Genomic DNA, 22,589 nt, shown 5'->3' on the forward strand with positions numbered 1-22,589 from the left:
AGTTCCCCTAGGCTGGGTGTAACAGGGAGAAAGCAGCCACTATTTCAAGTGATGGAAGTTCGATAGGAGCCACCGGGCCGCCAGTTTTCGATGCCAAAGGTTTGTGAGTCTTCCACTGACGTAATTAACCTGCGGGAGTCGCTGCTTCCATAGGTCCCTGGTATAAACCTCTCGCTCCCATCTGCACGCATTTAGAAATGAATGCACAGTTCCATTTTGAGCCTTTACTCCCTGTTTTAAGCATTAATGGTCTTTTTTAGACTCCTAGTGTTTTACTCAGAATCCTTTGTCTTTGATGTTTAAAGACAGAAGGGCCAAATGGGGTCAAAGTGACGGCCGGGGGTTAAAAAGCTGTCACGTATTGTTTTGTGCGATGGTTGACCAGGATCCCCAAAGAAAAGACCCTTCCAGAGGCAGAGAGCTGCAAGTGAAACCACTGAGCAGATTGAGGACGTTTCTTCCCTCCGAAATGGCACAATGGGGTATTTTCCACAAACTCCAAGCCAGATCAGCGGTCTCCAGTTCTTGTCTGCTGAGTCTTTGCCTTAACCTTCCATGGGGCACAACGCCTCGGCCTACTTCCGCAGGTAAATTTGTTAGACCAAACAGCGGAGACCGGGGTAAGTCACGTACTGTATATAGGGGGAGGGGCTGGCTGTATGCCTACAGCGGCCAGAGGCGGCGGCAAAAACAACACTTTACGGTAGATCCGGAAAGAAGAGCATTGCTGAGAACATTCACTTTTCTGGGATGTGACAGAACCAATATTTTCACCGTCAGCACCTTTATTCTTTGTGGCAATACTCGCCTGCCAAAAAATAAAAGTTTCAATGTTGCAATTGAGTGGCCGAGACCGTGATAAATATTGTGCTGACAATGCTGCGCTATCATTAGCTTAGCACAGTAACTACGGTTCAACAGCTGTTAAGTGAAGCAAACGTTGCACATACCAGTTGTCGCTGAAGTTCTCGCTTCAGCCTTTCTACAAGCCAGGTGAGTGCTCTTGCTTGGGTCTGTTTTGTATTGAAAGCTCAGCTGGCCGTGTTGGATCGCTTCCGGTGACCGCAAAGCGGCCGCCATGATTCATTCCTGCCCCCTGCGTGAGCCATTGAATGTTCCCGAAGTTGATTGGCTGTGGCGACGCGAAACGCGGAAAAAGTAAAAAAAAATTAACCACACGAAAGGCGAAATTTCGCTTTTTGTGACCACGCGCGGCCATTCGCGGCCATCGCGTCGCCCGACGTGCATTCGCGCTCAGTCACGCGAACTCCATTGACTACACTACTACAGCTTTTTCTCCTCATTCGCGTTCGGTGTGCGCGTACCATTAAACTAAATCATCTCCAAAACATTTTTTCGGGTGCAGCCCACACGACCCGGTACCAGTTGATCCGCGGACCGGTACCGGGGGTTGGGGACCACTGGACTAAATGACTAAACTTTGTTCACAATCATTCAGAGCCATCGACCATCAAACAGTCTAAATCCTCATTTCTGCCTTGAACAGTAACTATTTTGTTTGACTGAAGTAAGACATTTGCAAACATCTGATTTTTACTTTTTAAAACAATGAGCGAACAAGTAACTAAGTAACGATCAAACAGGTTGGCGGGTGACATCAATCCTGCTCATGCGTTATTGCTTAACTGTTGTTAAGGTTACTAAACAGGACCAAAAAAAAACAATTGGTTAATCAACAGTACGGGGGGAAAAAAACAAATCCATCCAGGTCGCGGGGGTAGCAGCTAGAGGAGGGAGGCCCAGGCTTCCCTCTCCCCAGCCACTTCATCCAGCTCTCCAGGAGGATTCCCAGGCATTCCTAGGCCAGCTGAGAGACATAGTCCCTCTAGCTTGTCCGGGGTCCTCCGCGGGGATTCCTTTTCCTCACCAGGGGAGGCGTCCAGGAGGCATCCGTACAAGATGCCCGAACCACCTCAACTGACTCCTCTCAATGCGGAGGAGCAGCGGCTCGACACTGAGCCCCTCCCAGATGACAGAGCTTCTCACCCTATCCCCAGACAATTTGCGGAGAAAACTCATTTCGGCCACTTGTATCCAGGATCTCGTTCTTTCAGTCACAACCCACAACTCGTGACCATAGATGAGGGTAGGAATGTAGATGGACCAGTAAATAGAGAGCTTTGCCTTTCGGCTCAGCTCTCTCTTCACCACGACAGACCAGTACAGAGTCCGCATTACCGCAGACGCTGCACCGATCCGTCTGTCCAGTTCCATCCTACCCTCATTCATGAACAAGACCCCAAGTTACTTAAACTCTTCCACTTGAGGCAGGACCTCATCCCTGACCCAGAGAGGGCACACCACCATTTTCCGACTGAGGACCATGGTCTCAGATTTGGAGGTGCTGATATTTATCCCAGCCGCTTCACACTCACCTGAGTTGGAGGTCACGGCCTGAAAAAGCCAACTGCACCCCACATCATTTGCAAATAACATGCCCTCAATGCTTTGGCTTCGACTTGAGATTTTCCATATACTGTAGGTAATGAACAGAATCGGTGACCGAGGGCAGCCTTGGCAGAGAGCAACCCTGACCGGAAATGAGTTAGACTTTCTGAAAGTTTTTGATTTTCCCCAAATTTGAGTTTTTCCTTCCCCTTCAGGGAGCTATGATCAGGGGATGCTGTTGTGTATTTATGATGAGGAGAAGTCTATGTATGACTTCTTTTCACCTGTAAAGCCCTTTGAGACTTCAGTGATTCAGGGTTATAAAAGTAAGCTACATTTGATTTGACTTGAATAGACTTAATGCCGGAAATGTAGACCAAATTTTGACATCGGTCGTACAGAGACCGAACTGCCCATATCATGTTTGTCGTTTATATTTTCCTGACTTTTAATTATTCGTAACTTCTTTCTGCTCCATATCGGAAAACCAGGTCAAAAATCTGTAATGCATGCCGAGGGAAAATTAGAAAGCTGGGGGCACCGCGCGTTCACCTGCGGTTGACTCTTCATTCATACGGGTTCATGTTTGTCATTTAAATTTTCCTGATTTTCGTTTATTCGTAACTTCTTGCTGCTCCATAACAAAATAGCAAGTCAAAAATATGTAATGCATGCCGAGGGATAATTAAAAAGACCGCGGCATCGCGCGTTCACCTGTGCTTGACTCTTCACTCATACAGTTTCATGATGGTCATTTAAATTTCCCTGACATTCGTTCATTCATAACTTCTTTGTGCTCCATATCGAAATAGCGGGTCAAAAATATATAATGCATGCCGAGGGGAAAATCAAAAGGATTGCGGCGCCGCGCGTTCACGAGTGCATGGCTTGATCTGGATCTATTCTGCGCTCTGCGGCTCCTGTTTACAGTAGTAGTTAAATAGCAGTTACCAATAACTCATTCTCTGTTTTATCTGAATTTTTTTAAACAACAAATATTCCTTAGAATAAGATCCATACAAAGGTATTGTATGAATAAAGTTTACATTATATAAATAAAGTTTGATGACTTTGCTGATTGTTTTTAATACATTCCCTTTAGTGAAGCTCCATCTAGTCACGGCTGCATTACACAACTCTATATATATATGACATTTTTTAGAAACTTGGCCATTCATTGATGGTGCACCTTATAGTGCGGAAAACGGTAATTTTCCATGGCTTCACCGAATTCACCGAGTTTTTGCCTTGGTGACAGCCGAAGCTGCACTTCGCTTGGCCAGACAGTACCCGTCCGCTACCTCTGGGGTTCCGCAGGCCAAAAAGGCCTGATAGGACTCCTCCTTCTAACGCTTTCTCCCCCGACCAAACATACATAGTTGGCTGTCAGGGAGCTTTTCGGCTTTTGAAAATGAGACTCTCATTGACATGAAAAGACAGAATCCACATTGTGCTATTTATTAATACACATAGTGGTTGAACAATTGATTTGAAATAAACTACTTTCACTCGATGACAGTTAATTTCAAATCAGTCATCTTTCAAAATATTTTGTGCATTTATAAACAAAACTACTTATATGATCTACAAAAAATGATATTTATCAAAATATTTTGAATTAATACATTTTAGAGCTCTCATTTCAATACCATCATATTTTTGTTCAAGGTTATCATAACATCAGATTCTGTTATCATCCTATGCCTTCTCACAAACATTCAAAATAGTAAAATATGTAACAATTGTGAATGAGAATTCTCCCGATATGCTCAGAGATGAAGAAACTAGCACATGTTGAATGCATTGCACATACAATTTAGAAGCTCACTTGAAAAAGGTTATTTTCATCCTGTTTGTCAAAAATGCACTGAGAAATATTAATAATTTTCATTTAGGCAACATTTAAAAAAAAAAAAAAGTTTAATCTTATTTTATCATATATAAGTTATCAAATTTATAGCTAACGTCAAGGAGTAGGGGTTGTCCACATGTTATTTTTGGGCATGCTTCTTAAGAATTAAAACTAAAGATTGAAAAAAAAAAACTTTTTTTTTTTTAATTCGATCTTGCAAAGCAGACTGAAGTTGTGAGATAATACTTTGCACATCAATAGATAGATGCAGAAATCATTTTTGCTTTAATTGAGTCATTTTGAATCGAAAATTGAGTCTGAATTGAATTGGAGACCCCAAACTCAAAATCAAATCGTGAGACACAATTTCCCGCCCCTAATTTTTACTGCGCATTTTTTGGGCCTTGTTACATTTTTGTCGGGACCCAGAGACACAACACTTTCTTGAGGTAAAATGAGCACTGACCACTCTGATTCCGATCGAGGGGAGAGGGGGGTCATTGCCCACGAAAGCATTGAAGTCCCCCAGTAGAACGAGGGAGCCCCAGAGGGTGCGTCTTCCACCAGGGTTAGGGTTAGGGTTAAGGTCTCCAAAAAGCGTAGGTACACTGAACTGCTGTTTGGTGCATAGGCACGAACGAGTCAGTCAGGACCCGTCCCCTCCTCCTTCTGGTGGGGGAGGCTACCTTCTTGTCCACCGGGGTAAACCCCAATTTACAGCCGCAGAGCCTGGGGGCAACAAGTATGCCCATTCCTGCTTTGCGTCTCTCGCCACGGGCAACTCCAGAGTGGAAGAGAGTCCAACTCCTCTCAGGAAGACTGGTAGCAGAGTCAAAGCTGTGTGTGGAGGAGAGTCCGACTATATCTGGTCGGAACTTTTCCACCTCGCACACCAGCTCAGGCTCCTTCCCTGCCAGAGAGGTGACATTCCACGTCCCGGGAGGTACCTTCTGTAGCCGGGGATCGGTGCGCCAAGGTCGCCACTCGTGGCTGCCGCCCAGTTCACTACGCAGCTGGCCCCTTTGGCCCCTCCCACAGGTGGTGAGCGCATGATAGCGCAAAATAGCGCTGTTATGACCCGTGGGTCATATGTAGTTTTTGTGTGTGTTCTGCTGTGTTCTCCTTTGTTTGTGTGTGTGTGTGAGTGCCTTTTGGTTGGAGTGTGTCAATTGTGTGCAGGTGGTGTCATCCCATTGGCTGGCTCTCCTGATTTGCCGCCCTATTTAAACAGTCCACGGACCAAGCTCTGTCTCTCTCCGGTCATCCCACTGCCAGAAAACGCCGCGTCAGGAACTGTTCAGAATAGTGTGCTTTAGTGTTTGTTAGGTGTGCTTGTTAGGTGTGTTTGTTAGACTCTGTAGATCAAGCAGTAGTAGGAGGGAGACGCTGTTTTTGTTTAACCCTTTTCCTCCTGTTTTTGCGTTAGGTCGATAGTGAGCCAATTGTCATTTGTTTCCTTTTTGTTTGGATAGTTAGTTAGGGATTCAGAAGATCTTTTGTTTATTATTTTGTTTGTTTGCTCTCCCTCCAAAGACAATAAAAGCTGCTGTTTTTTGTTCAACACGTTTAGTTTCACGGGCCTTTTCTGGTGGTGAGGGTACGGACGGGGGAGCACACACATGTTATATCCCAGTTCCCCTAGGCTGGGTGTAACAAGCGCAAAATAGTTTTATCCGATTACTCAACGAAATGATCAGTAGTAAAAATCTTTGAGAGCAAGAGCTCTAAAATTCAGTGCACTCAAGGCTCATATAAGATAAGCTACCACAGCTCACCTCTTTTCCAGGTTTGCTCACATGGTGATACAAAACTGAGCATTTGCAAGTATAACACATGCTATAATTTGCTCAAACTAGGCTGAAAACGGGAAGTCCGTTTAGCATCCCTTTAGTAAGATCTCCGTTTGGTACGCTGCCATCTAGGTAGCAAGGGGAAGAGCAAAACGCCCATCAGAGGAACCGCACGTCACACTTGAAAGCCCAGCAAAAATTTTGCACTCACCTTGCAGAAGGTCTGAGAGGAGAGGGCCGCACTCTTCGGGAATATTAAATTCTCCTTTTCCGATGTTTTCAAATAGCTTATAAATGTTGTCCCCCTCAAACGGATAAAGACCCGTGGTAATGTTGTATCTAAGCGGAAGGAAGGCAAGGGGCGTTACGATGGTCAGGGGGCTCCGTCTGCTTTCCAACAGCGCTTAAGACAACTGCAGATACGATGGTGACTACTCACAGCGTTACTCCCGCCGACCAAATGTCCACTTTGGAGCCCGAGAAGGTGTCCAGGCCATTGGCGATCTCCGGGGGCTGAAAGGCCGGAGAGCCCTGACTGATGCAACACGTGTCGTCCTGGGCAAACGGGTGCAGGGCCTGGGGGGAAAGAACAACCCTCAACACGCACCCATTTTGTACACGTGGCAAGGCGGGCTGGATTCGGACGTGTTTACCTCGGCCACACCTAAATCGGAAATTTTAAGTGCCCCGTCGGTGGTCAGCAGCAAATTGCCCGGTTTAATGTCTTTGTGAACAATTCCCTGGCAGTGCAAATATTCAAGGCCATCTAAGAGTTGGCAAAAGTACCTGCGGAAAATAAATGCTTGTGAGCGAGTGCCATCCAACAACGTACGCAACTTGTGTCATTAGCTGCCAACCCAGTAAAAAGGGATCATTGGCATCTGGAACCGTCAAGGGCAGTGAAGGAGTTGGGGTTCAAGACTAAGGCGCTTGAGCGGGTGATTTACACATTACACTTATTTGAAAAGTGTAAGCGCAGCGGTTCACCACCTAATCTTAGAGTGGGAGCAATCGTTGCAGAGGGGATATGTCTAAAAGTAGAACAAATATGAAAAAGGTGGGGCGGGGAAGAGAGAGAGAAAAGACATACCCGTGAGCTTGAAATATAGGAAACCTTTTTTCCGGGACGCTGTCCAGCATTTCTTGCATCCCGCACACACAATACTCCATCACCATATACGTAAGTCACAAGTCAAGGACATCGCAAATACATGATTATGCAATAGGATCCGCTAGAATACCGGCACTGACGCTAAAGGCAATCTTAACATTTTGTCCAAGCTAGTGAATGACAAATGTTTAGGGTTGTGCTTGTCGTTTGCGAGTAGTTGTAATAACATTAAAATGTGCGTGTGTGTGTACCTAATGCTTACAAACGGAACACTGGATGAGCTTTTATACCAGCAGTTCTCAAATGGGGGTACAAGATTTTTAAACTGGGTTTCTGTAGATAGCGATTCATGTTATTTGCTCTGACAGGAACGGTACATTTTCCTTTTTCTCTCTTATTTGCTTTTAAAACCTTGAATGGTCTTACCCCATCTTACCTTGCTGAGCTGCTGCACCTGTATTCCCCAAGCCGTTCTCTCAGGTCAGCTGACCAGCTGCTCCTGAGAGTGCCTATAACTAGACTTAAGCTCAGAGGTGATCGAGCATTCGCTGTCGCAGCTCCAAAACTGTGGAATGAACTGCCGCTACATGTTAAACAGGCCTCCTCTTTATCTGTTTTTAAAACTCTTCTTAAAACCCAATTTTTCTCCATGGCTTTCGATATCTTGCAGGGTTGTGACTTTGATTATATTTGATATTATTTATTTTACTGTTTTGTTTTTTTATTGTGTTACCTATTTACTGTATTGTTTTTAATCTTCTAGTGCAGCATTTTGGAAACCTTGTGTTTGTTAAAATTGTGCTATATAAATAAAGTTGATTGGATTTTTCAAATGAAGAGCACACGAATTGAAACAAAAACAACTTACTGCTAAATTGTGTTATCGTGACCCCTTTGCAAAATATTGGATGCCTTTATTTTGGTTGCTATTAAAAAAGGTTGAAAGCCACTGTTTTAGATGACTATTAACAACTGAAGTGAGACGTTCATAAAGATGAAGATTGATCTGAAAGCTCGTAAGGATATATTTTCTGCTTCTCTTCGTGGTAGAGAACATCCACCAACTGAATCACATTCTTGTGCTGTAGTCTTCTTAGCAGCTGAATCTCCCTGTAACAAGATGAAAATGATTCATCACAGGCTTTTAGGTTAACATTAAGGCCATTAAGCTTAGTCTTTGACAAACCCTTGTTTTGCAATTTTCAGCAGAAAAAAAAAATCTTTCTCTAAGGAATTTGAAACTCTTTATTTTTTTACACCTTGAAAAACACATTTTTGCACTTGTCCGAAAATGATATCACCTGTGCTCACTGCTCACCTGTTGGTCATGTAATGTTCACAAGATGAGCTTATTTTGGTTGTCACCCGCTCCTTCAGCGCATTATGTCACTTTCAGTCAACAGCAAGGAGCAAAATGTGTTGTTAAAAGGTCTCATTTAGTCATCAAATTAATCAGACAAAATAAAACTTTACAACTGAAAAAGGCTAAATAAGTAGGTTATTTCTTTGAAGTCATCATGCCAAATCCCAGGAAAGTTCAACATTCATTACTGAGCTATGAGCTTTACAATGCAAGGACCACCCTTGCTATTTGCGGGAGTACCAGCCTCACACTAAATCAATCAATCAAAAACACATAAAATGGAACGAATTATAAAACAACGTCACAAATCCAATATATCACACAGACACGTTATGTAAAAATGTATTTGGGTAACTAAATCAAGCCCCATTTATTATCCACTCTACAACGAAAAGGCAAACGGCACAAGGAAAAGTCCCCCCAAATGGTGTTGGCAGCACACCCGGCTGTCAAGTCTCCCACCGGTGAGTGGACACAAAGTCCTTGTTTTTGTCTGACCCAAATGAGCACTCAAGGCCGGGATGGATGAGAAAGGGGGGCTCAATCACACCTGCTCCAGGCAATGTAGCCAGCAACACTCACATGAGCTTGTCGCGCAGCCTCTGGAAAGAATTACAGCAGAACACATTTATGCGCTCACGTTACACACAAATGTGACATTTTTTCTTTGCAAATCCATGAGGAAACCTATTGTTGTGTCAATTGTGTTTTAGTAACTCCTTTGCAAAACTTGTGGTTTCACTTCACAGTTAGTTGGGCTTGTTGACCCGCTGAAACAGCCTGCAAAATACTGAGCCTCTATTGCAGCGCTGAGCAAAATGCTTTAAAAGAACTTTCTGCAAGTATCAACGAACTTGATTCATTCTTTTTAATGTGTGATTTTCATTTTTCAATGAAAAGCAAAGCAATTGTAACATGAACATGTGTTGTAGTGAGTTCCTTTACAAAAGGCTGCAAGCTTTTATTTTGTTAGGTGTTACACGGGTGTCCATTGTCATTAGTGATGCCATTTTACAGCAAATGAGCAGAGATTAAAAGCATATACAGTATTAAACAATTTCAGCCCCTGTATTGAAAAATTATTTCAAATTAACAGTGAAGAAAAAAATGGGATTCAGCTAATGGTTTTGCTCACAACTTCGGAAAACACTATGAGCCAAAACATGAATCATTATTTTTCAAATGTTTTGATTTGATTTCCACAACACAAGATAATCAACAGAAATCAGGGAATAGTCCATGTTGAAAACTTAAAATCTGAGGATTTATTTGGACATTTTTTAGTTAAAAGATATCTACGTGGAAAAAAATGACAACTCTGTTGTTGAGTGAAGTGGCACCTCTGACATAATACTGTACAACTTTACATATAGTTTCATATCGTCCTAACTCATTCAATCCCAAAGGCCCATTTTCTTAACAAATAAAATTTCATTTGGCATAAAAGATTAGTAAAATAGTTGATTAATTTGATGATCAATTACTTGTCCATTAATCGATTAGCTCTACATCCGTTCAATCCCAAGTCAGTGATTTACTTTCTTCAAATATTAGGGAAAGGAGGGTCATGAATGGGTTAAATGATAAAATATTTTTTCCATATGTTTAGAATGTGCAAACGAGTCTCCAAAGCCTTTAGCCCATACATACATTGCCCTCAATAAATATCAGAACCGCGCACATCATTTCAAAAACAAAAACAAATCTAGTTTAAGACTATTAGAAATTGGCCCTCATCAATATTGTGGATAGCGTGCATGTGTGTCACACACTTAGCCACAGTGTGTGTGTGTGTGTGTGTGTGTGTGTGGGAGGGGGGGGGGGGGGGGGGGGGGGGCATGCGGCATGCTCCAAAGACTCCTGGACTGTCTCGCCTCGGCTAGAATAAGTTTAGGATTAACTAATATTAATATTTTGTTGTGAATTCTTGTTCCGCCAACGCATAATTTATGTGAGAAAATAAGAAAATGTCCTAAACTCTTGGAAAAACAGCAAAGATCTCCAGATTTCCCAAAGATGCATTTTTTTCCCAAACGATAACTTGAATTTTTTGTTTTTTCCCCAAACCAATTGAGGAACATGATATGTCAGCCACATAAGCCAAATTTAGACACAAATGTGCATTTTTAGATTAGCCGTATTTTTGCCGGACCGACATTAGTTGGCTTTTGGCAGCAAGTACCTTTTGCAGCTAACGGCAACTGGTGTTAGTTGAGGTTCTTATGGCATTATTTTCAATAAAAGTAGCCAGCAGATTGGACAACTGTCCAAGTCCATCAAACACAAGAAAATAACTAAAACCGAGAGTAAAATGTTATGTCTCCAGCTGATCAAATTAAGAGTGCACCAGTTAGAGAACACAAAAAGGTATTCTATTCGACTCGTTTATTAATTGCGGTCTTTTGGCATATACACACACAATAATAAACTTAGTAAAACGCGGATGCTGTGCAACTTCGTGTATTTATGGTAAAATGAAATCGAGCCGCATCTCCAGGGAAAGGAAAAACAACTGCTTGGTGAGCATTCAACGATACACAGGTGAGGCATTCATTGACTGCTCACAATGTGGGAAATCTGAAACACAAATAACGTGAAACAAATATATAACTTACGGATGTAAACACAAGAAAATATGAATAGTTTACAAAAGATGAGATTGATACTGCTTTGCTATAGTTTGGACTTCGATGCCAAAATGTTGGTATGTCTTATACATACTAACATAAAAAAAATACCACAATTTGAACCTTAAATGAAGCGTGTGCCTTGCCCTGATTTGAAAAGTAAATTATTTTTTATGTACAAAACCCTAAAAATAGACATTTGACAATTGAAAATGACCACATGTGCTCATGGCTCAGTAACACCTAATCATAGCTCACTTGTTTTCTGAATTTGGTCATGTGATGTTCACAAGCTGAGCTGAGATTGGTCGTTCCCTAACACTTGAGCATGCGGTCACATTTATAGTCAATAAGTAGCAAAATGTGTTTTCAAAAAGGTATTAATTATTTAGTTTATCAAATTAACTACAGACAATAAATCGACAATATTGAGTTGTTTTGTGGAGCATATTTTGCTGTACATTTACTGTAGTAGCTTTCGGTGTTTTTTTTTTTTTTTGTTTTGTTTTTTGCTTTACGTACCCAGTTATTGCAGTCACATACTATATATAGCACTGGAATGACAAGGGACAGTTGAAAGCAATGGCGACAGCCGCTCTGGCTGCCTGTCACTCCCGTCGCTTCAAGTCTATCATAATCACAGTTAGCATGTCACAATTAGCAGCCCGGACCCAAGTGGCTGTACTACGTCACAATTTGGTGATTTGCTAAGTGGTGGAACCGCAATAGCCGAGACTTTGAAGTGAACCCAATATGAAAACCATGAGAAAAACCATGAGAAAAACCATGAGAAAAAGGTTAGGATGAGAACAAAAGCCTCCATTTGGTACTGAGATAGCTTAAATTCGCATTTTGAGGAAAAACGGTTGTGTGGTTTTGGAGCATGCTGCGTTGATGGTCATCCCTCAAGTAAACGCAGGAAGAAATCCCGCTAATATTTGAGGATCGAAAAAACTCAAATTGTCCAGTCATTGCCCTAAATTTGCCACTATGTGCATTTATGTACTCTCATATGACAAAAACTGGGGTCATCATTTATTACACCTACAGTCCTACCATAACCTTGCAACCTTAAATATTTCTCATGAAATGTGTTGATGAGGCCATTGAAACCAAATCAAACCCTCATTTTGACAGCCAATGATTAGGTAAGCAATGCGATGAAGATGTGCAAACAGTTGAGCCAAACCTGGTCACTACTTTACACACGACCCAGTTCGTCTCAAAAAATATAAAACACATAATGCCACTTGCATTAAGCATTAATGTGTCAAATATGACACCCATTCAACTACTGGTAACACAAAGAGATAAGACAATAATTTACTGATGATTAATTTCATTCATTGTGGCAGGCAATACCTTGTGTAGAAAGTAGGGCAGCACAATTAATCAATGGTCACTACTTTATACACGACCCAGTTCGTCTCAAAAAATATAAAACACATAATGCCACTTGCATTAAGCATTAATGTGTCAAATATGACACCCATTCAACTACTGGTAACACAAAGAGATAAGACAATAATTTATTGATGATTAATTTCATTCATTGTGGCAGGCAATACCTTGTGTAGAAAGTAGGGCAGCACAATTAATCAAATTTTAATTGCGATCACGATATTGGCTGCCACGAATAATTAAGATGGTCCTTGGCAATATTATTTAAAAAGCCAGCTGTACATGTCAAATCAAGCCCTTTCAGTCATCCTACCACCAGAGGGCAAACATAAGGTCAAGGCTTCATTATGTTTAAGAAATAGCAAGCGAGCAAATCCTGCAAGAAAGGCGAAGGGATGAGTCTGCAAACTCGACGTGGCTCCATACGTCAAATGATATCATTTCGCAACCACATCCCTCCGCGCGGGCCAGATTTTTCCGCAATGCGTACCTTCCGGACAAAATGGACGAACTATTGCTTATTGAAGTTCAACGTTACAAAGCACTTTTATGACTCGGCTGAAAAGGACTAGTATGACTTAATACCGTAAACAACTCCGACCTAAATACAGTAAACACTTCCTGCAGAGCACGTACGCTGGAGAGAGAAAAAGGTGTCTGTTAAAAAAACCTTGAAAGAATGTCGATCGTTTGGATTCTCAAGGATTCTCTACCAGTTATAAAGTAGTGTTTTTTTTATATGTTGTAGACCAGGGGTCACCGATGTGGTGCCCGCAGATAGTGGGTAAAACCGAGTATCACATGTGTACCCCGCAGACCTGTTCTGCAAACAATTTACAAGTGATAAAACATTGTGATCTAGTAATTTTACTAACGATTATGCATACATGACATATACATTTCATATTACACTTGCTTAACATACAGTATTTACTACAGCTGTTTCTTAATTATTGTGAGAAATCAATAACATAATCAGGGTCTTCAAATAAACTGGTAACCCTTCGTATTACTCAACACCAAAGAAGTAGCTCTCGGTTTCAAAAAGGCTGGTGACCCATGCTGAAGACTTTATTTACTGGAACCTGTAGTATGGGAGAATATCGGCTGACTGTGGATGGAAGCCGCATCGAGTATAAATTGCTGCAAAACACATGCTAGCGAGATTCCAAGCGTCTTTCTGCACGGAACATTCTCGCGTAAAGCATAAACCCCACCTTAGCTACAGCCTCAATTGAGAAAGTGGAACACGACGACACTGAAGTAGGCTTCGCGGGCGAGCTCCCAAGATTTCAGGTTTCAATTACACCTTAAAAGCCTTTAGATGGCAATGTTTCCCACATGCTTGCATGAAAACAGCCTCTGCTTTTCTCACCCCCTAATATACTGTATAATATGCTGTCAATTGAGACCCATTTCAAAAAATCTGATTAGCAAAAAACTGGAATAAATTCAGTTTGAAATGCCACAGTTAATTAAGCTGATTCTCTGCCATATTAACATAAAAAAAAAAATCAAGCTTGTATTTTTTTTGTATTTACAAGTCAAATCAATTTTTCATCCTAGCACCAGGGGGCATTGTTTCCAGACCATCAATAGAGACCCATTTTGAAAAATCTGAAAATTGGAATAAATTTGGTTTGAAATGACCGAAAATGACATTTTGACTGCTAATTGATTAAAAATTGCTTAGTTACTAAGTAAATAATGTGCTTGGTTCTAAGCAGGCTTCATTTTTTTTTATTCGTTTGCACTCCATGTGTTGTGTTGACCCATGTGTTTTTGCCATGACTTTGACTGAATGTGTTTTAATTATTTATTTTAGTTTATTATTATTGTTTGTAAGTATCCAGCCTTGAACCCTTGTTTATATACTGCTTGTTTAAAAAAAGGGCGATGAATCGACGTTGATGAATGACATGATGAATAATCTTGATTTCAATATTGACCAAAATAATTGTGATTATTATTTTGGCCATCATCGTGTAGCCCTAATTTAAAGCATTCATTTTGCTCATTGTGTATGCGCGCAAAACAAGATGGCAGGCCACTCACTTTTTCACATTGGCTTCTCCATTGGGAATCCTTCTTAGCTTCTTCTTCTTGAGTATCTTGACAGCCCTGCGGCATAGTGTTTCAGAGTCCAGCATCTCTTTGACCTTGCCATAGGATCCCTCCCCCAGCAGATCGCCCATCAAGTACTTCCCTATCAACTTGGCCCTCTTCCTGCGCGGCTGATAAATCACCTCGGTGGAGTCGATGCGGTGAATGAAGGTGTCCATCTCCATCAGTTCGTTTTCATTCAGGTAGTTGAGGTGATGTATCTCCCCGGTACTCATGACTGCTCCGCAGACCTGAGCCGCACGTGCAAACTACTGGGGGACAAGTTTCCGCGCTGGTGGAGAGCAACCTGCTGCAAAAATCTAGGCCCAAGGTAATGAAGAGGAATAGTGACAGTAGGAGAGGCAGAACTCAGGCTGGGGGTGGTGGTCAGTCCAGATTTGTAAACATGACAAAAGATGCACTGTGCTAGGTCCACTGTCTTAGTCTTTCATTTTGTGCCTTCCGCTTAAGACAAATGCACTTGAACAATAAAAAGTGATTCTAATTTTTTTTTTCTTCAACACTCGCCTTTCCTTAGTGAAGGGCAAGCAGCCCTAATTTGAGGCCATGTAGCGCCTTTCTATCAAGGTTCCATGTTGCACAAGGCAGTTTGCCTCTGGACACGTTCACGTGCAATCTTGAACTGCATCCAGGTTCAGAGAGACGACCCAAAGTGCGCTCCTCCCTTCTTCATGTGTCCTCCATTACAGCGTCTGCAAAAAGGATCCCAGACTGGGCTCATTTCAACACCAATCAAAGTGCACACTTCTCAACTGGGTTGTCTCCTCCGGGGGCCCAAGCTTGTGGGGTTTCCGGCGGGGAAAACTACCATTAATTATACTCGAGTGAGATCTTTTCGTGCAAAGTAAGACTGATGTGACAATAAATTGCGCTCCACTAATAACTAACCGAATGCTAACTGAGCCAATCTGCTTGAATGAACAAGCTTGCTGCATCGAAAGATTATCATCGCCTCGACAAGTATAAGGCGCAGGTTGGTCCTCAAACTTTGCAAGCATACAAATTCCTCTGAAAGTGAAAGAGGCGAGTACGAATTTGGGATGCGTGAAAGGTCGTCGCGCAAGTAAGGCTAGCGATAACATGCCGCGCCAGCTAGCCATTCTTAACACTGGCAACGTCAAAGCGATCGCTCGCCATTTCCCGGCGATGACGAGAGGGAAAAAAGTACAATGTAACTGGAGCTGTGTGTGAGTACTTTACTCCGAAAAAAAGGACCAGACGAGAACAGCGTGAGCCAGATAAAGTCAAGGCTACGGCAAGCTAACCGGACGTGCGTCTAAGTCCCAATGTTAGGTGCTAGCTAGCTGGTCGCCAACTCCTCCGTTGTGGGGAAGACTCACCAAATATCCGCGCGCGTATCCTTGCACGCTCGTATTCGTTTCTCCTCTGTCTGTCTTCAGAATAATTAAAGTGTCTCGAGCCAAGTTGCATATATTTTTCGGACGCCTCGTATTATTTACTCTGGCCTGCCAGTCAAGTTGTCGCCATCTTGTTTCCCCCACCCCCGCGCACCTAAACTTAAGTCTATTCGCAGCGACAGTCGGCGAGTTACTGCGTCAAATCAAAGTTTGCAAAGATGCGAAGACCAAGAGCGACATGCGGGCAAAACTTGATTTACAGATCTCAAACGTACTCGCTTTAGGATAACGCAAAAGCTATGTGGCAGGCAGTCATTTGCAAATTCGGAGCCGCTGTCATTCATCAGCGCCCCCCCCCCCCAAAAAAAAAAAAAAAAAAAAAAAAGATTTAACTCCAAATTTTTTTCCAACACGCAAAGTATGTGTTAGCGTAACAGTGCGTTTAAGTCACAATTGACCTTTTGTTTGGCCAGGGGTTTCTGAGTTATAATTATCTGGAGTAAGCTCCTGGGGGAATGCTATGGTCAAGGTCGAATTTCATTTAGGTGTCACCTTCCGCAAGACGAGGCTCCACCAAACAGCAAACCCTCATGTTCACAAATTCATACTCGTGATAGTTAACACACCTCAATAAACAGCACATCGTTAGTGCTTGCATAATAATCACAACCAACTTGTCAGACAAGACCAGAGCTCGGTGACGTAGCACTCATTTTATTCATATCGGGAAATGGCAATTAAGCAGCTCAAAGTTAGGGCACAAAGACAGGGCTTTGAAACTGTAGCTTCACTGATGTGGGACATTTGGAAATCAAGGTACATGGTGTCTTTAATCGTTTCTAGTCAAACATAGTACATAGTAAAACTGATATTTAGCAGGCAAGCACCCCTTTTAATCTTCTTCACACATGCAAAATTCCATTGTGCAATGAAATCAAATTTGACAAATTAGCTGAGTTTTACGCGTTTGTCCATTCCCGCGAGGGGCTGTCCTCCATCAGTAGTATGGTCTCCGAGGATTGTTCTGGTGAAAACAAAACATTTGATGAAATTAACTGTGTTCTTAGTGTGGCATCAGTATAGAAAAGGAAAAAAGAAGCCAGACACGTTGTTACCAGTGGATTTGGCCTAAAGCGGTAGGCCAGCATCATCCTCTTCCGGAAGGCGTCGTACTCGTCGTCGCTTTTTGATAGCTCGGCCGGACGGTCGACACCGAACCCAGCTCCATTTGTTGCTGTGGTTCCCCTGTAAGCCATCAGAAAAGCACCTCAACACATTCATTGTGTTTCAATGGATTTCAGTCATAGTGAAAGTGTTGAATCTCATTTGTTGTTTCTAACTTGATGCTTTCCGTATGCTAATCCATTTTTATGCATCTGTGCTTGAGTTGTTGAGGTTTGGCGAACAAAGGTCAGTCACCCTCGAGCGAACACCGATTGGTTGTCATTGTGTTTGGCATGAGCCGGTAAGCTCCTGTTGAGGCTACGAGGGCAAGTTCACAAGCAGAAGGAAGACAGGAAAACCAGAGAGAATCATCCTTCTTATCAATAGTAAATTTCACTTTCAAATAATTCCCCGACGGCTTCTAAGGAGCTTGCTTCCCACAGATCAGTTCAAATTTAGCTTACCACATCAATGCAAATCACTCACAGCTAATGCTTGCAACAAAGACGCGAATGCAGCGAGCAATAACAAAGGTCTTTGCTGAATTAAACCTGAGAACACCCCGCATTTCAGCAAGTCTGCCACAGACAGGGTGGAGTATGTTTTATTTTAAAGTTAAAGTTCATTATTTGGTGGTGTTAGACTTAAGGAAAAAAAAAAAAAAACCATCATTGCTCCTGATGGTGGAAATGAAAGGTTGCATTCAGCAGTTGGGACTAGTTTAAAATACAGTGGAAGCAAACGTTTGGAAATGCATATGTTAAAGTGTTGAAGAAGATAAATGACTGAAGCCACTGTTTTGTTGTTATCAATCAATTCTCTGATCTGCCACAATAACACAAGCTATCCCAATGAGAACATGTTCAAAATGTCCTAGAGGCAATAGTAACCTCGGGTGACGCCAGACGAACCATGAAGGAGCTCAAGAGCCAGTCCCATCATGGAGTGTTAGGCTTGCCAACGTTCACCCCTCAGTGGGATACCATCTTAAATTAAAATAAATGAATAAAATTGATGGTGAGATGAATTAGATCAATTACAAAAGTTAATTAATCTAGATCAGTTCCAAAACGTAATTAATGATTAATTTATTAACAGATATAAAAGAAAGGTGTCTTGACAAACAAGCAGCTGGAAAAGAGATTAGGTAAAGCTTCATAAAGAGAGTGAGTGTTTCGTTGTTTCAGCTACATGCAGGCGGGGTGATTGGAAACACAAAAACTGAAAATGTATGACGACAATCAAATTTGTTTTGTGAGTTTAGTTCCACATTTGTGGTGAAATGAAAACACTATTGGCACACAGGTGAGGGAATCAACGTTTATGACGCGACAGCGATGTAACGCCATTCAGCTCATCAAATGGAAGAGCGGACAGAATACGCACTTGTTGACAGGCGCCTTGATACCCTGTCCTTCAGTGCCCAGGCCTTCGCCTTCCTTCCAGCCCATCTTCATCAGCATGCGGAAACCAAGATTCTCCACCGTCAACTGAAACTCTTTGTATTCAGAGTAATCTGGGTCCCGCCCCTCCTGCAAAAGAACCAAAGGGCTGCTTGATGTTTTGCTCTCAAAAAGTGCATGAGTGAAAATGAGTGGACTTTTATAGCTTGTGCACTCACTCCTGCTTTGTTTCCATACCTTTAGAACCTTTTTTTTCTTTTTAAAGAAACAAGGTAAAAAAAATTCTTTTTAATAATTTTCTTCCTTTTTCATTAAAAAAAAAAAAGATCAGCAGCAGACCTTGAGCGCCTTGAAGGTCTCCATAAACTTCTCCAGCTCCTCAGGAGGCAGGAAGTCTCCAATAAAGTGCTTCCCCTTGCCCATATCTGTCAGAGACTCCGCCCATTCTGATCAAATCAGCACAAGGAAGGAAGGGCCTTCTTGACAATGGAGTAGGAAGGCTCAAAGCTAAGTAAAGGCCACACCTTCAGTATGGTCAACCTTACCTCGCGTCTTCTCCATTTCCATTTTTCGGAGACGATGCTCCCACGTACCGTCGTCCTGGTCTACCTCTTCATCACTGTCATACTCGTGCTGGTGGTCTTTCATAGCCTTCTCCCACATCTGCTGCATCTCAGCCATTGCGCGCTTGTGCTTCATGATCATGTCATACATCTCTTGCATCTACAAAAGTGAAGGAGCTAAAGTGTTTGTTTATTTATTTTTAACCAAGGGTGTGCGAACAAGTGTGTACCTCTTGCTGCTCTTTTAGCTGCTTCTTCTGGTCTTCAGACAGTTCTGTCACTCCAACAAGACCCACAGGCTTCCCCTTCTTATAACCAAGACCTTGAAGATCTTGAGCTAGAACACAAAGAGACATCAACACAAAATTTAACAGTGAACCCCCCTATTCACTGCAGGTGATACATTCAATGCAAATCCAATGCAAACATTTGCTGGCAAAATTAAGGTTTGAGCTGTTAAATTGTGAAACTATTGCCATAACCTGGCAGCCAACTTCACGTCATCACTTTGACATAGTGTGGACATGCTATAACTTGTTACTTTTCATTTTGGGACTACAGTAGTTTCCTGTGTGATTGTCTATGAAAATGCATCGGGAAATATTTCCAGAGTTAGATTCTCGAGAACTATGGTTTTTAGCTGGGGGTACAAATATCCCCCTGGGGGTACGTGAAGGCACTTCAGAGGGTACAGGACTTTTAAGGAGTTTCTGCTTCGTAATGCCATGACAGGAATGGTACATTTTGCCTTTCAAATTAGGGGCAAAATAATTGAAGCAATAACCTATTGCCAAATTGATTGATATTCACATTTTGTATAGGAGGCACTAAGTTTTATTGGAACGCAAATTGTCATTAATGACACAGTGTTCCAGCAAACGTGGAGGCAGCAATGGAACCGATGTTACATTATTCATCTTCTAGAGTTGATGAGTAAAATACATTCAGAAATACCGCTACAAATGTGTCAAACATCTCTTTTTGGAAACATATTAATGAACGGCATTTTTTTCACCTTGGCAATATAGCTAATATTTGCCCTATTCTTTCTCCTAGTGATGCTGAAATATTAATTCATGCATGTGTTACGTCGCACCTCGACTCTTGTAATGTCTGTTTTCTGGGCTTCCCATTTCCTGCGTCAAAAGCCTGCAGTCTGTACAAAATGCAGCAGCAAGACTATTGACAAGGACGAGATAGTTCAAACATATTACTCCAATTCTAGCTGACCTGCATTGGCTTCCAATACACCAGATGTGATTTTAAGGTGTTGTTAATTACTTACAAAATTTTACACGGTTTAGCTCCTTCCTATCTCGTCAACTTAGGATCACCATATATTGCATCCCGACAATTTCGATCAAAAAATGCCGGTTTGATATCGACTCCACGGCTAAAAAGTTAGCGGAATGAAGGGCTTTTTCTATTCACGCGCTAGTACTATGGAATGCCCTACCTATGGAAGTTTGCGTCGCCACCTTAGCACAAATCTTTAAATCCCACCTAAATACACATTTATACTCAAAAGCATTTAGTTAATGGGCCTGTCTGCAGCTTTCTTCTTTGTTTTTTTAATGCCCCCTCGGAGCGCAGCTAGCTAGATGGTGAAGGTTGACTTGACCGCCCCTATTTGGCCCTGCGCTGATCGACCATCGTGGGTTAAGAGATCTACCGTACGTGGTCCACTTGGTTGGGCTGCGGGAAGGTTCCTGCCCAAGGGCTTTGCCAGCTGTGAAGTCATCATTGCACTATATAGCACAATATGTTTTCTGTAATATATATTGTGTACCTGTTTTTGTCTGTATTGAGTATCTATTTTTCTGTATTTGGTACATGCAGCATCCACTTCAACCTGTGGGCCTGGAAGGGGGCTCCTCCCACCTTTTGGTCCCTTCTGAAGGTTTCTGATTTTCCCCAAATTGGGATTTTTGAGTTTTTCCTTCCCCTTCTGGGAGTTTTGACAGGGGATGCTGTTGTGAACCTTATACCGAAAAGATGTCTCTGTAAGACTTCTTTTTTCGAAAGAAGTCTCAACATGACCTCTTTTCATCTGTGAAGCCCTTTGTGACTTTGATGATTCAGGGCTATACAAATAAAATTTGATTGATTGATTGAATGTCTTTCTCTTTCATCCAACAGCACTTTGCAATGGCTGGGGGTACCAGGCTGAATAAAATTCTGGCTGTCTGGAACTGATTAATTGGATTTACATGATGTCTCAAAGAAATTATGGCATCAGTTTTTGCAAGAGTCAAAACGGAGTAATCACATAAAGTGAGTTTCTGCCATATTCAGGCAAAAGCTGGATATAAGTGTGAAGAGGTGTGGCCACATGAAGTACCAGAGAGAGAAGGCATGTTGGGGTCTGGGACACCAACTTCTTGGGGGACAACCATGGCTGGAATGGGAAGAGCCACTTTATCCTCTTCGGACCCCCATCGACTCTTCCTCTTGCGTTTGACAGGCGGCGCATCTTCCACCCGACTGCACGGCTGCAATGGCAGTGGCTCCGTATTGGACGCCCACGAGGCTGCACCACCATACTCCCGAAGCTTCTCTTTGTAGTAACGGTTGGCTGGGTTTTGCTGATCAAATAAAAAACTACAGGGACGAGAAGTCATAGACGGTTGAAGAAGAGTAAGCGTATCCCGGACCCCTTTTGAAAGAACCAACCTGAAGGTAGGATTGTGACGGTTGCGCTCTATGGCAATACTTTCCACCTCTGGGCCGCCCTCAGCAACAAACCTGGCCAGCTTCTCGGCCACTTCCCGGGTTTCCGCGTCCACTGGAGGGGAGACTTTAAGCAGTCTATCAGTACTGGGGCTCAAATGACACCCTACTATTGTACCATACTCAACTGGCTTCATACATCACCCGTCTAGAGATAATGTGGGATACAAAAAAAAAAAAAAAGGGGGGGGCAACGAGGACAGCGCTGGTCAATGACCAATTGACTTGATCAAATACTTTTATTTCAACAAATGCTTTCATTGAGACACACTTGGTGCCATTATGATCTCTTACAACTTGATTTACAGCACCATCCATCACTTTGCAAACACCCGATTGTTCAGTGTTTCTTTTACGTTGGCCCTGAAGTGCAAATCTTAAAAAAATATTCAAACAAGTTGATGGAAAACAGAAACATGTTACAATGGACTGACCCCGGGGTTCCACATACTGCATTGCGGCTCCGGTCTGCTGCGCTGTTGCCGCGTCACACATTCCCCGAGAAGTCAAACAGAGCATGCACAGGAATGATTAACTTGCGCAATTAAAAAAAAAAAAAAATCTCAACTTCCAGAAACAAACCAAGCTCCATTTGAGGCAGGTTTGCTTGGATAACAATTGATTGCTTGTGTAAGCCTCAAAAAAGGCTTCTTGGGTCGCAGAAGGTAAGTGTAACACGGGCTCTATTCACGGT

The 22,589-nt window shown here is 42.4% G+C and overlaps 2 protein-coding genes across 7 annotated transcripts in view; both read right to left on the reverse strand.

The window, feature by feature from the left end:
• Window positions 1-16,369, reverse strand: part of stk11 (serine/threonine kinase 11) — a 70,989-nt gene extending 54,620 nt beyond the window's left edge. For 3 of the 4 annotated variants that reach the window (XR_015867389.1, XR_015867387.1, XM_088428824.1), the window contains exons 1-7: window positions 16,018-16,369; window positions 14,609-15,369; window positions 8,189-8,272; window positions 7,142-7,231; window positions 6,705-6,837; window positions 6,491-6,627; window positions 6,263-6,390 (exon numbers count right to left, since the gene is read on the reverse strand). Coding sequence is in view for 1 of the 4 variants with exons in the window: in XM_088428824.1 (XP_088284950.1) it covers window positions 6,263-6,390; window positions 6,491-6,627; window positions 6,705-6,837; window positions 7,142-7,231; window positions 8,189-8,272; window positions 14,609-14,892 (856 nt within the window). In the remaining 3 variants the exon portion in view is untranslated. Of the gene's footprint in view, window positions 1-6,262; window positions 6,391-6,490; window positions 6,628-6,704; window positions 6,838-7,141; window positions 7,232-8,188; window positions 8,273-14,608; window positions 15,976-16,017 lie in introns of those variants that run through there. The other variant, XR_015867388.1, reaches the window with a different exon arrangement.
• Window positions 16,370-16,729: 360 nt separating this feature from the next.
• The window catches only part of sugp1 (SURP and G patch domain containing 1), an 11,472-nt gene continuing 5,612 nt past the window's right edge, over window positions 16,730-22,589 (reverse strand). For 2 of the 3 annotated variants that reach the window (XM_088429892.1, XM_088429891.1), the window contains exons 7-14: window positions 21,839-21,962; window positions 21,507-21,766; window positions 19,396-19,502; window positions 19,148-19,325; window positions 18,942-19,048; window positions 18,586-18,731; window positions 17,151-17,280; window positions 16,730-17,059 (exon numbers count right to left, since the gene is read on the reverse strand). In XM_088429892.1, coding sequence (XP_088286018.1) covers window positions 17,033-17,059; window positions 17,151-17,280; window positions 18,586-18,731; window positions 18,942-19,048; window positions 19,148-19,325; window positions 19,396-19,502; window positions 21,507-21,766; window positions 21,839-21,962 — 1,079 coding nt within the window. In that variant the 3' untranslated portion in view covers window positions 16,730-17,032. The remainder of the gene's footprint in view (window positions 17,060-17,150; window positions 17,281-18,585; window positions 18,732-18,941; window positions 19,049-19,147; window positions 19,326-19,395; window positions 19,503-21,506; window positions 21,767-21,838; window positions 21,963-22,589) is intronic. The other variant, XM_088429893.1, reaches the window with a different exon arrangement.

This window comes from Hippichthys cyanospilos, chromosome 12, assembly GCF_059441005.1.
Source record: "Hippichthys cyanospilos isolate Australia breed blue-spotted pipefish chromosome 12, RoL_Hcya_1.0, whole genome shotgun sequence".
Taxonomy (NCBI): Eukaryota; Metazoa; Chordata; class Actinopteri; order Syngnathiformes; family Syngnathidae; genus Hippichthys; species Hippichthys cyanospilos.